At 40.2% G+C, this 13,005-nt stretch overlaps 1 protein-coding gene across 1 annotated transcript in view; it reads right to left on the reverse strand.

The window, feature by feature from the left end:
* LOC141443771 (uncharacterized) overlaps positions 1 to 13,005 on the reverse strand; it is a 42,837-nt gene that overhangs the window by 17,230 nt on the left and 12,602 nt on the right. The window contains exons 7-15 of the mRNA XM_074109120.1: positions 12,806 to 12,924; positions 11,605 to 11,698; positions 9,718 to 9,779; positions 7,690 to 7,797; positions 6,783 to 6,883; positions 5,090 to 5,180; positions 3,580 to 3,715; positions 1,088 to 1,179; positions 202 to 293 (exon numbers count right to left, since the gene is read on the reverse strand). Of these exons, the coding sequence (XP_073965221.1) occupies positions 202 to 293; positions 1,088 to 1,179; positions 3,580 to 3,715; positions 5,090 to 5,180; positions 6,783 to 6,883; positions 7,690 to 7,797; positions 9,718 to 9,779; positions 11,605 to 11,698; positions 12,806 to 12,924 (895 nt within the window). The remainder of the gene's footprint in view (positions 1 to 201; positions 294 to 1,087; positions 1,180 to 3,579; positions 3,716 to 5,089; positions 5,181 to 6,782; positions 6,884 to 7,689; positions 7,798 to 9,717; positions 9,780 to 11,604; positions 11,699 to 12,805; positions 12,925 to 13,005) is intronic.

Consider the following 13,005-nt stretch of genomic DNA (forward strand, 5'->3'; position numbering starts at 1 on the left):
AGTTGCTACTTAGACAAGTTGCTTCTTAGACCAGTTGATACTTAGACAAGTTGCTACTTAGACCAGTTGCTTCTTAGACCACTTGCTACTTAGACCAATTGCTAATTTGCTACGTAGACCAGCTGTTTTTTAGACGAAATGATACTAACCCACATCCGGTTAGCTCTATAAGTTCTGTTATATTCTTACTCCGAAACGAACCTGCACAGATTAGTGTTGTAAGCGGAGTCCCCAGTCTGTTCTTCGTTCTGTTCGGGGTCCTGGGGCGCCGGTCCTGCGCCGCTGTCGGAAACCTAAAAAAAATTTTTTTTTGTCAATTTCATCTTTAGTGTTCTGTACCCACAGGGCGCCAACGGAACCCTATTACTGAGACGCCGTTGTCTGTCTGTCTGTCCGTCCGTCTGTCACAGGGCTCTTTCTCTTGAGAAATAGAGAATCTTGAGAATAGTTAGACACTTGAAATTGTCACAGATTATGTATTACTGTGGCCGCTATAACAACGAATACTAAAAACAGAATAAAATATATATTTAAGGGGGGCTCCCATACAACAAACGGGATTGATTTGCCGTATTTTGCTTGATATTAATAACGGCAACAGGTAGACGCTTGAAATATTCACAGAATCTTTAGTTGTATAATCACTTTAAAAATAAATGATTAAATTAAAATAAAATAAATATTTAAGGGGGTCTCCTGTACAACAAACTTGATTGTTTGCCGTTTTTTTTTTTGCTATCGTCTAAATTTGTATAGATAATGGTACGGAACCCTTCGTGCGCCAGTCCGACTCGCACTTCGCCGGTTTCTTTGTACAAACGCTTCGTGGGCTACATTTTTTTGTTGATTGATGCTAGTTATCCCACGGTTGGAAGCCATCATTGGCAAGAAGAATGCGCCGCAAGAAACTTGGCAGAAAGTCATTTTTTCATCACACAAATTGTAGTATTATATTCCCGAACGAAAGTCCAAATACCTGGCTTACCTTTAGAAAAAAAAAACCTAAGTTAATTCCCACCATATTATCTTTAAAATCTCGCCCTCCCTAATAAAATTTCCGCACTTCCCAAAATTCGGGATAACTCACGTGATGCGGGGGCGCGCTGTGACAGCAGACTCTCTCTCTCCCTCTAGGCACGTGCGCGCCTCCATCCGAAGCTCTCCTGCCAAACGTTGAGGCTGCAAAGAAAAATATATAAAAGAAAAACAATTAAATAAATAAATATCACGGGACAATTCACACCAATTGACCTAGTCCCAAAGTAAGCTTAGCAAAGCTTGTGTTATGGGTACTAAGCAACGGATAAATATTATATAGATAGATACATACTTAAATACATAGTAAACACCCAAGACCCGAGAACAAACATTCGTATTTTCACACAAATATCTGCCCCGACACGGGAATCGAACCCGGGACCTCAAGCTTCGTAGTCAGGTTCTCTAACCACTAGGCCATCTGGTCGTCTAAACGTGATATTTGTTGAAACCCCCCCCTCTCCCCCAAGTGAGATTTGGAAAGATTTTACTCGACCCCCTCCCCCCCTTAAAGACCTCACGTAATTAATGGACGCCCCCTTATGAAATACAGTTTTGTAATGGGAAGTCGATTTGTGGCAAATGTGGAATAAATAAATATCTTGAACTCTGCGAATGTTTTCCGATAGCGGCAACACCTTTGTTTGCATTCTTTCCATGGGATTAAGAATCCGGGTTTAGTAATAGGGTCCCGTTTTTACCCTTTGGGTACGGAACCCTAAAAAACTCATTATTTTAGCTACAACAGCTCGTCGACTTATTAATTTTTTTTTTTTTTTTTTTTTTATTGACTCGATGGCAAACGAGCAAATGGGTCTCCTGATGGTAAGAGATCACCACCGCCCATAAACATCTGCAACACCAGGGGTATTGCAGACGCGATGCCAACCTAGAGGCCTAAGATGGGATACCTCACGTGCCAGTAATTTCACCGGCTGTCTTACTCTCCACGGCGAAACACAACAGTGCAAGCACTGCTGCTTCACGGCAGGATTAGCGAGCAAGATGGTGGTAGCAATCCGGGCGGACCTTGCACAAGGTCCTACCACCTGCAATACTAGCTTTGCCGCGGCTCTGTCCGCGTGCTATTCGTTATCGCGCGCTGTTCCTCGGACTGTGCATTTTACCGGGATAAAAAGTAGCCTATGTCACTCTCGGGCCATAAAACTATCTCTATGCCAAAAATCACGTCGATCCGTCGCTCCGTTTCAACGTGAAAGACGGACAAACATACACACAAACACACATACTTTCGCATTTATAATATTAAGTATTTTATTTTTATTATTATTTTCTCAAATAACAGAATACATTGTTTAATGAAATTATCTGCCAAACTGCATGACAGTTTGTTGGCAGAAAAATTAGCTCTCTGACACTGTTCTTAATATAAATCCTTAAAAATAAATACATGCATGTATAAAGGCATGCAAGGGGATGCCCCAAAGGCACATTAACTCCACATCCGCCAGGTCATGTACTTTATCACACATATACAAAGATATATACATACATACATATAGTTATTTTCAATTTAATATATTTTTACTCATTAACATTACAAGTTATTCTTACTAATTTTAATTTTATTTTTTATATGTAATTTTAGAAGTTTTACAATATATTAGAGTTTCCATCTCATTAAGTATTCTAGGTATCATATATTTTCTTATATTAAGTATGGATGGGATATAAGAATCCGCACTCTACATATGCGATATAATATTAGTATATAGCAGGGTTTCTCAAACTTATGGCTCCACGTACCGCTGTTAAAGTTTCTAGATGACAGGGAACCCCTACCTCTCCCCCCCAAAGAAAGTAATAAAATGGACTGTTGGAGAAACTAAGGTTATTTTTATTTCAATCATCATCATAATATTATAATGTACCTATATTATTTATTTTAAGTTCGCCTTTGTACATATATTTCATTGTTTGTCGTCTGTGTTTGTTTACTTATTTTGTACAATAAAGAGTTTACATACATACATACATATATAAAAGACTTCAAAAACCAATCTTATCATCTTCCCAGTCTTGCAGCCACCATCACGTAAACCTTGTCGCGAACCCCCTACCGTCGAATAACGAACCCCTAGGGGTTCGCGTACCCCACTTTGAGAAACCCTGGTATATAGTATGGATGGCACCACAGACGGCAAGTGTAACACTAGCGACTCTTTTGAGTCGCTAAGTGAGTTGTGAAGTCTGACGTCTGTCGACGAAACATAGATGTCGCTAGTGCTGCTGCTTAAGTAGCGTAGTAGAAATAACCCACCTGAGATATGTATGCATAGGAAAAATTCGTGTCTAGATTCCTGTCCAGCAGTGGTGTAGGGGTTATAGCACGCAGCACGGATTGCTGAGGACCTGGGTTCGATTCCAGTGCTGGTCTCTTTTTCTGGTTTTTCTGTGCATCCATGTCTCAGTTTGTATTTTCGATATGGTTTCACGGGATACCCGTAAAAGTAACAAATTTGGAGTTGAAATAAAAAATACAAAAAGACTCCAAAAAACCATTTATAACTAGCGACTCACCCTGACTTTGCATGGCGATCGGCGGTTTGAGCAAGTGCTGGTCCTTGACACTAAAGTGATGCCAAGCGGGCAACGCCGCGGCTAGATTCGTGTGTGGCAACATCGATACAGCCGGCGCTTCGCGGGAGGATGTTTGCTGGAAAAGAAGAAAAAGATGAAGCGAAGAGACGAAAAACTTACTAATATTATCGGGTGGGGCCCTTAACGGGAGCTGTTAATGAGGGCGTATAAATTCGCCGCTAGAGGCGCTAGTGTAGCGTGAGGTCTCCGAAATGTCAAATCTCATAGTTTTTGGGTGAGCTACGCGGGTTCATTTAAAATTAGAGTAATTTTGTGAAAATTTTTCATTACCTGAAATTAATTACGGCATTTCTGCGTTACGGGGCAATGAATGTCTGTGTTTTGAGACAGTTTTGTCTTTCGGAAACCTTTGTCCTCCCTTTTTCAAAACAAAACGGGGACTGTGCAACACTGTGGTAATGCTCGATATTTTTATGGTACGGTTGTAAGGGGTATTAAATATGATTTTAATGTAAACTTTGTTTTCACGCCCGTAATAACAGACTTTGAAAGCCACACTTAAAAACCTCACGCAACAGTGCGCCATCTGGTGACACAATAAACGAAACCTGTCGGGTATTTGATGACGTCGCGCTGGCAATACCCAATGAGGCTGTCGGGACAGTAGTAGAGGGGAGATCGCTTTGGCGGTATCTTTCATCGGCGACCGTCGGAGAGCGAGGACGTGCCTTTAGTTAAGACCTGCGTATATTGTGTGCTACCTTTTTTTTTAAGACTTGATGGCAAACGATCAAGTGAGTCTCCTGATGGTAAGAGATCACCACCGCCCATAGACACCTGCAAGACCAGGGGGGTTACAGATGCGTTGCCAACCTAGAGGCCTATGGGATACCTCAAGTGCCAGTAATTTCACCGGCTGTCTTACTCTCCACGCCGAAACACAACAGTGCAAGCACTGCTGCGTCACGGCAGGATTAGCGAGCAAGATGGTGGTAGCGATCCGGGCGGACCTTGCACAAGGACCTGCTTAATTATCTTTTTACCTATATTTTTTAATATTAAATTGTGTTAGCTATATGGTGTACTTTGTTTTTAAATCCTCTACTGGTACCTATATAATAATTTTTGTATGTTGTCATAGTGGGAGCGAGACGTCTATCGCCATATCTCTCACGCTTTCGCTGTCAGACTCTGTAACGTAGCAGGACGTGCAGCGTAGTGGAAAAAAACAGCAACCAGAGATATGTGTGCATAGGAGATTTGTGTCTCGACTCCTGTCCAGCGGTGATGTAGGATTTATAGCACGCAGCACGGAATGCTGAGGACCTGGTTTCGATTCCCAGCGCTGGTCTCTTTCTCTGGTTTTTCTGTGCATCCATGTCTCAGTTCGTATCTTCGAGATGAACCTCCCCCATTCCATTCCGATTCCTAACCGACGACCATCTCTCAAGAGAGTAGCGAATTAGAAAAGTTAGCGTGTTCCACTTACGTTGAACTCCGACACGTAAAGCGGCGCGTTCCGTCCGTCTGCCGACGCTGCGGAACCCAGCGCCAGGACCGGCGACACTCGCACGTCCATGCTCTGTAACAGGCATACAAGCTTACATATAAATAATAAGTACATGGCGACCGAGCTTTGCTCGGGCTAAAACTCGATAACAAGCGTTTTCCCAGAGACAAGACCACGCTAGATCGATTTGTCATCCCCGAAAACCCCCACATACCATCATAGAAATCGTTGGAACCGTTTCCGAGATCTCCGAAATAGATATATTATATACAAGAATTGCTCGTTTAAAGGTATTAGATAGATAAATAATAATAATAAATATCATGGGACACTTGACACCAATTGACCTAGTCCCAAACTAAGCAAAGCTTGTACTATGGATACTAGGCAACGGATAAACATACTTATATAGATAAATACAATACACACTTAAATACATAATGAACATCCAAGATCCGAGAACAAACATTCGCATTATTCATAAAAATATCTGCCTCGGCCGGGAATCGAAACCGGAACATCAAGCTTCGTAGTCAGGTTCTCTAACCACTTGGCCAACCGGTTGTAAACACATAACTTAAAAGTCACGAGTGGACTGACTACATTGTTGGGGCCACGTCACAAAATGTCCACATCGCAAAATGGCTATACTGCAAAATCTGCCGTGCTCAAGCTAAAAGGCGGTTAAGTGACAAAATCAAGTTTTGAGATAGAGTCGAAAACGCGGTAATTGTTTTAAATCGATGCTAGTTGATATCTATAATTCATAGATTTAACTAGCATCTATAATTTACCGATATCAACTTGCATCGATTTAAAAAAAACTCCATCGCCTTCTCGACTCCATTCTCCTCTTTTAGCGTGTGGACGGCAGAAATGGCCACATCACAAAATAGCGTCATCACAAAATGGCCACATCACAAAATGCCCACATCGGGTAAGTGATTTATCGTAAATACGCTTCGTAGCAGAAAGCAAAGTGTTGAAATTAGTTAAGTTACATGTGGGGTCTAAAATCTCCATAAATTGCGTTACGCCCCCTGTAAAGCTAAATAAGTGGTCTATCAATTTTTAAACAAGTTCCTATCAAATGAATATGTCGCTTAAGTCGAACTTTCAAGTTGACAGACACGTCTATCGGCATTATTGTTTTGTGACAAACGATTATCAACTTAGGGCGGTAGACCACTGATGCTGTTGGTAAAGGCTGACCAGGATATAAAAAGCGTCGCCATATTTCGTTAAACCAATAGAACTAAATTCCTGCACTGGTAACACTAAATTAAAATGTCATCTGTCTATTGCTGTCAAAGTTTTACGTTGTTAACGCGTGGTATTATGTAGTGTTATTTTGTGTTTTTGTGCGTTAATATGCCAAAGATTGTCCATAGCCTCGGAAGGAAAATAATTAACAACGTATAAAAGTATTTGCCATACAAAAAGTCGGAGGGATTAGAAAATATTCTTTTAAATAACATCACCGACACCGTTGTTAATACGACTGGTAGGTACCGTATAGTAAGTGTAAGAATGTTGCAATATATATATATATATTTGCAACATTCTTTACACTATATAATAACGTAGAAATGCTGCCCTCGCGTCAGGTTAGTATATTGCTGGTCAGCCTTTACCGCATTTTGTGCAAATGAAAACCTGAGTTAGAGTTTACGGGTCGTGCCGCGGCTGCGGGCCGACGGTGTGCCGCCGCTGCGGGTCGGCGGGCGGCGCGGGCGCCGGCTCCGCGCTGGCCACGGCCGAGCCCGACCCGAACTGCGAAACAAAACGACAATGACTAACTTTGAAACAGCTATAACTCAAAAAGTTGCTTAGGTGACCAGACACGTTTTTTCCGTGCACCCTTAATCTATAACCTAACCAACAAAAACCCCCGACTTTGTCACTTCAAAGTTCAATATCTCAAAAACGGCTGAACAGATTTTGATAAAACATGTCTAAGAACCATCGCAAGAAAACCCGCTTTCAAATAAAGAAAACACATTCAAATCGGTCCACCCGTTTAAGAGCTACAAACTTATAACACGCCTCTTTTTGCGTCAGGGTTTAACAATGGTTATAGTAGGAATTTTTGGAGGTGTCCCGATCTCGTTACCAGCCCACCTTTCGAACACAGCCATTGTATTCTATTGTGCCCTCAACCACATAATGCTCAGTTTAAAATGAACGGAAATATAAAATAAAATAGTTCACTGAAATAACGACTTTATTATTTACAATAAAGAGTTCATTTTAAATAAAACTTTATTGGCAGATAATATTTTTCTATATCTATCTAAACTCTTAACAACCTAACCAACAGGAAGTTGGTTCAACGTTCAATATCTGAAAAATGGCTTTACCGATTTTGATGAAACATGTCTAAGAACTATTGCCAGAAAACCTGCTTTCAAATAAAAAACCGCATTCAAAGCAGCCCGCCCGTGTGAGAGCTACGGTGCCACAAACAGACACATAGCGGTCAAACTTATAGTTATAACACCCCTCTTTTTGCGTCAGGGGTTAAAAATAGGAACTCGTATCAAAACTATGTCTTCAAAGTACCATAAACATAATAATACCTTCTCTAAGCTATCTGTTCTCTCAGATAGGTAGTCGGACGACACGCAAGGCAGCACGAGACAGTCTTCCGAACAATCGTCTTCGGCGTCCATTTGCTCGTCACTCGGCTGCAATTAAACAAATCATTAGGGATGGGCCGAATCGTTTACCTTTACTTGCCCGAATTTCATTTGCCCGAATTTCACTTGGCATACCAACGTTTGCCATAAAGTATATAAGACCGTGCTTTTTTCAGGATTTCTTTAAATGTCATCATATATAACGCAGTAGGTTAGGTTAGGTTAGTTTAATATCAACTCTGAAGAAATTACTATTTCAGAAATAAATTACTTTATGGCAAATGAATATGAAATTCGGGCAAACGATAGAGAACCGGGCCGAATATTCGGCTAAATTACCGAAAATTCGGCAAAGTGGTGCTCTTCTTTTAACTGTAATGAACCGTATGACATGAGTGTTAAGGTGGGGCCACATGCAGTCGCGAGACGCTCGTGTCCAGGGTCAAATCTGGTCACGTGACATATAGCGATAAAGCTGGAAATGTTGAGCTTTATCGCTGAAAAAAAAACTTTTCAATTTTTATTTATTTATTTACTGTCAATGCGTGTTTTATTAAGAAATTATTTTAGTTCATTGATTGACCTCCGCAAAGTAACGCCTGATTCAATAAATAATTTAAAAAAGCTCTAGCGGCGCTCCGTAGCTCAAATTCAAAGTCAAAGCCAGAATCAATCTATCTATCTATCTATCTTTATTCAATTTAGGCAAACAAGCACTTGTGAATGTCAAAAAAAAAATCCACCACCGGTTCGGAAAAACCTCTGTTGAGAAGTATCCGGCAAGAAACTCAACGAGGCATATTTTTTTAAACAGATTTACAATATTATTAAATGACATGTATACATCACAAGTATTTAACACAACTTTATTTTTAACACAGTAGGTTCGCTATTTGAAGGGATCGCTAATGCGGATCGGAATTATTTCCAAATATCCCTGTCCATGATATAATACTTTATAATACGCCTTTGATATTAATGTCTTCTTGACAGGTTGAAGTGGGACTGGCCGGCCACGTCAGCCGAATGCATCCACTGCGGTGAGATAAAAATGCTGGATAGATGCCAAAATAAATCATTTCATTTCAAGACGGATGGCGAGGGCGGTGGCGGGACGACCTGGGGGCCTACCACGCTCTCTTAATACGATCCAGTTTAGGCTCTAAACTGAACTGCATCGCTATTTCGTACCACGACGTTACTTTTGCGATTCAGTTCAAGCACGGTTCAGCGACAGCGATACAGACATTTTCATTCACTCACTTCAAGCGGTTTTCGTACCGTGACGCTTAACTTGAGTGGGAATTGAATCGCTTCTGTGTCAAATTTTGCGATTCAGTATAAGTTACACATTCCGTCAATTGCTTTGGAATTTTAAGTGTTTTAGTTGGAATATTTTTAAATTTCGAGAACTTTTAAACTTTTATTCAAGTTTTATAACTTTTCATAGACATTGTGCTTCTTAACTCCTCATTGATAAAACTAATTTTTCAGTGAGAAAAGAGACTCGTGGATTAGTGACAGCGTAAACATTATTTGTAATCAACACAACGGTTGCTAAGGACACGGAATGACATAGTGTTATGGTTTTCCAAAATAAAGAGGTTTTAGTATACAATATTTGGTTTGCATATAGCGGCATCCCTTTCGCGACTTAGCGTTTCAGTTTCGGACCAGAGACAATATCGGTCTTTCATTCACTTATAAAGCATTGAGACTCAGCTCTGAGAAATAAACGTCGTGGTACCAATTTCGACGATTCAGTTTAGGTGCCTAAATTGAACTGCTCTGCGTTTGGATCGTTTATGAAAAGATCATGGTAGGCCCCCTGGACATATTTCTCGACGACTGGCCTCAGGCTTTGGATCGGGAGAGATGGAGGACATGGGGGGAGGCTTTTGTCCAGCAGTGGAACAATCCAGGCTAGATAATAATAATTATTTATTTGTTAGATAAGTCGTGACATACCCTGCAACTGGTCAAGTCTAGCGCCTGCCCCCCTTCTTCTCTTGTGGGTGATTCCAGGGAGTCTGGAAAGAATGTTATTTTATTGATTATTATTAGATTATTAGATAAAACACATACTACCGAAATTTGGGATTTTTAACTTCAATATTCGCTGAGATTCAGCAGTTTCAAACAAACCTGCATATTTTGGAGATGTTTCTTTTTTAGTTTTATTTATTCATTCAATACATCATTACTTTATAATTTACATAAATGTCAGTTACTTATAAGAATTTGTATTGAACCGTCAAATGTAATAAGATTAGTAATCATTATTAAAAAACAATCTAAAAATAAGACTGGTTCTCCTCAAGGGATCGTTAGAATAAAAACACATTTAAATTAACATTAAAAAAGAATAATGACCAAAATGTCAAGGATATGGATGACACACACACACAGACATATATACACACACACACACACATATAAGGAGGCGATCGAGGAGACGAGTCAAACTCACGGGTGCTGTGTAAATACAGTCTCACTCACTCACTCACTCACAACATTTATTGACAAGAAAAACACACTACATCACAACAAAAACACAGTAAAAACATAAATAGGAGAAGAGAGGAAAATAAGAGACATTGTGCTGTAGTGTGATGCCAAAAGGACTCAGCTCAGCATATGCCGTAGCCCTGAAACCAGAGCTGCAGCGCTGGTTTTCAGCTGAACCCCGGTGAGTGTGCACCCACGTAACCGAACGCGTAATTATTGCGGGAAAAGAAAAAAAAACTATATTAAGATTGTTTTTTTTTGGAATCTTTTTGTATTTTTTAATTCAATTCCAATTTTTACTTTTACGGTCATCCCGTAAAACTAAATTGAAAATACAATGGGAATCGAACCAGGTCCTCGGTAATCCGTACCGCGTGCTATACCACTACACCACTGATGGTCACTGATGGCCACTGATGGTGACACTGGTAGTGTCGATTCCCAGTGATGGTCTTATTTTTCTGTTTTTTCTGTGAATCTATATTTCAGTTTGTATTTTCAAAGAACTATATGTTATATTATATATATAGACTGTACAAATCCTCTTGTACAAATTTCTTGTCTATGACATAAATGAATTCTTATTATATAGGTTACATATTGGGAGAGTGTGCGTGTGGCACAGCACACTACACCTCTCCCCTGGGAAAAGAAAAAAAAACAACTTAGATTTTTTTTTGTACAAAGTAGAAAGTTCCAAAATAAAGCAAACACTTAAGTAACAAGTTTTTTAAAAAAATATATAACTATATTAAGTAGTAAATTTGTGCTTGAATCATGAAATTCAAGGAACAAAGAAATAGACTTATCCTTTTTACACACACACAAGAGAGATAAAGAGAGACAGAGAGAGAGAAACAGAGTTTTGAAGTTGTTTTAATATTAGGTTATTGTCACACACACGCACACACGCACGCATATAATCACAAACTTTCGCATTTTAATATTACTAAGATTGATATTAAATATGATGACCCGGATAACTCACGTCTTAAATCGAGTTTAGCTCGACATGTTTCGGGCTAATCCGTAGCCCTTCGTCTTCGGAGCAACGCGACTCAGCGGCTGCTGCTGCTGCTGAGTTGTGCGCGTGTTGCAGCAGCCGCTGAGTCGCGTTGCTCCGAAGACGAAGGGCTACGGATTAGCCCGAAACATGTCGAGCTAAACTCGATTTAAGACGTGAGTTATCCGGGTCATTATATTTAATATGAGCGAGTCTCACGGTAGTTTCATGTTCAAAATTACTAAGATTGACTCATTCAGCCACGATAAAATGTTTAAATTATCCTTGGACGGTAATCGATCGTGTTCTGCTCTAGGGCAGTAACGATTTGATTACGTACATACCTCTGTGTATTCGATCGTTGGTTCTCTGTTGCATTTTGTCCATGAGCAGGTGGTATATAGCTGAGATGTGGTCAAATCTTTCTTCTTGCACTGACTGTTGACAAACAATTAATTAGACGACCAGATGGCCTAGTGGTTAGAGAACCTGACTACGAAGCTTGAGGTCCCGGGTTCGATTCCCGTGTCGGGGCAGATATTTGTATGAAAAATACGAATGTTTGTTCTCGGGTCTTGGGTATTTAATATGTATATAAGTATGTATCTATCTATATAATTATATTATCCGTTGCTTAGTACCCATAACACAAGCCTTTGCTAAGCTTACTTTGGGACTAGGTCAATTGGTGTGAATTGTCCCGTGATATTTATTTATTTAGTGTCACTGCTGTTATAGATAAATTAATTTTTAACAGTTTTAATAATTTAATCGTTAAAAATTCTAATTAAATAACTGAAAAACTGTAAGAGTCAGTTAGTTCAGAATCGAGAGTAGAATCGATTATATTACACTTTTCTCCAATATGCTTGGAAATAAAAAACCGCATTGAAATCGGTTCACCTGTTTAAGAGCTACGGTGCCACAGACAAATAGCGGTCACAATTATAACACCCCTCTTTTTGCGTAGGGGGTTAAAAAGGTGCACTTTTTACAAGCTTTTATTTAGTTTCACCTGTCCTGTTGTCTGTTTGTCTGTAGTCAAATCTTGCAAGTTAAATTCGACCAACGTAAAGTAGTCGGATTGACTTGAAATTTTTGCATACTTATGTTAATCGCGTGCTCGCTAATCCTGCCGTGAAGCAGCAGTGCTTGCACTGTTGTGTTTCAGCGTGGAGAGTAAGACAGCCGGTGAAATTACTGGCACGTGAGGTATCCCATCTTAGGCCTCTAGGTTGGCAACGCGTCTGCAATACCCCTGGTGTTGCATGTTTATGGGCGGTGGTGATCTCTTACCATAAGGAGACTCACTTGCTCGTTTTCCATCCAGTAGTGACATCCTGGTAGTCCAGCCAGGATCGTCTCCGCAGGACGGAACTCTTCAACGGTTAATGGCATCGACTTGAAATTTGGTATGCAAATGTAGTTTGGACGACAATACAAGTACAGTCAGCAAAAAAGCTTGTATTAAACGTGAAATTTTACGCTTTTAGCACCACAGTCAGAAACATTGTATACAAACTCATCCTACATGATATAGCTGACCTGGTGTATATGGTCCAAGTCCAAGCCTGGCAAATTTTGCATTTGAGTGACGACCGTGTCGTGGGACGCGCCCTGCGGGACCCCGCGCGGGTGGCACGTGCAGGCGCCGGTCGACGGGTCTAAGGAAAGAGACGGATAATGTTGTTTTTTTAATTTATCTATATATTCAAATACGGTATTTGACAACACCTGATTTTGCC

This window comes from Choristoneura fumiferana, chromosome 28 (genome assembly GCF_025370935.1).
Source record: "Choristoneura fumiferana chromosome 28, NRCan_CFum_1, whole genome shotgun sequence".
NCBI classification, from domain to species: Eukaryota; Metazoa; Arthropoda; class Insecta; order Lepidoptera; family Tortricidae; genus Choristoneura; species Choristoneura fumiferana.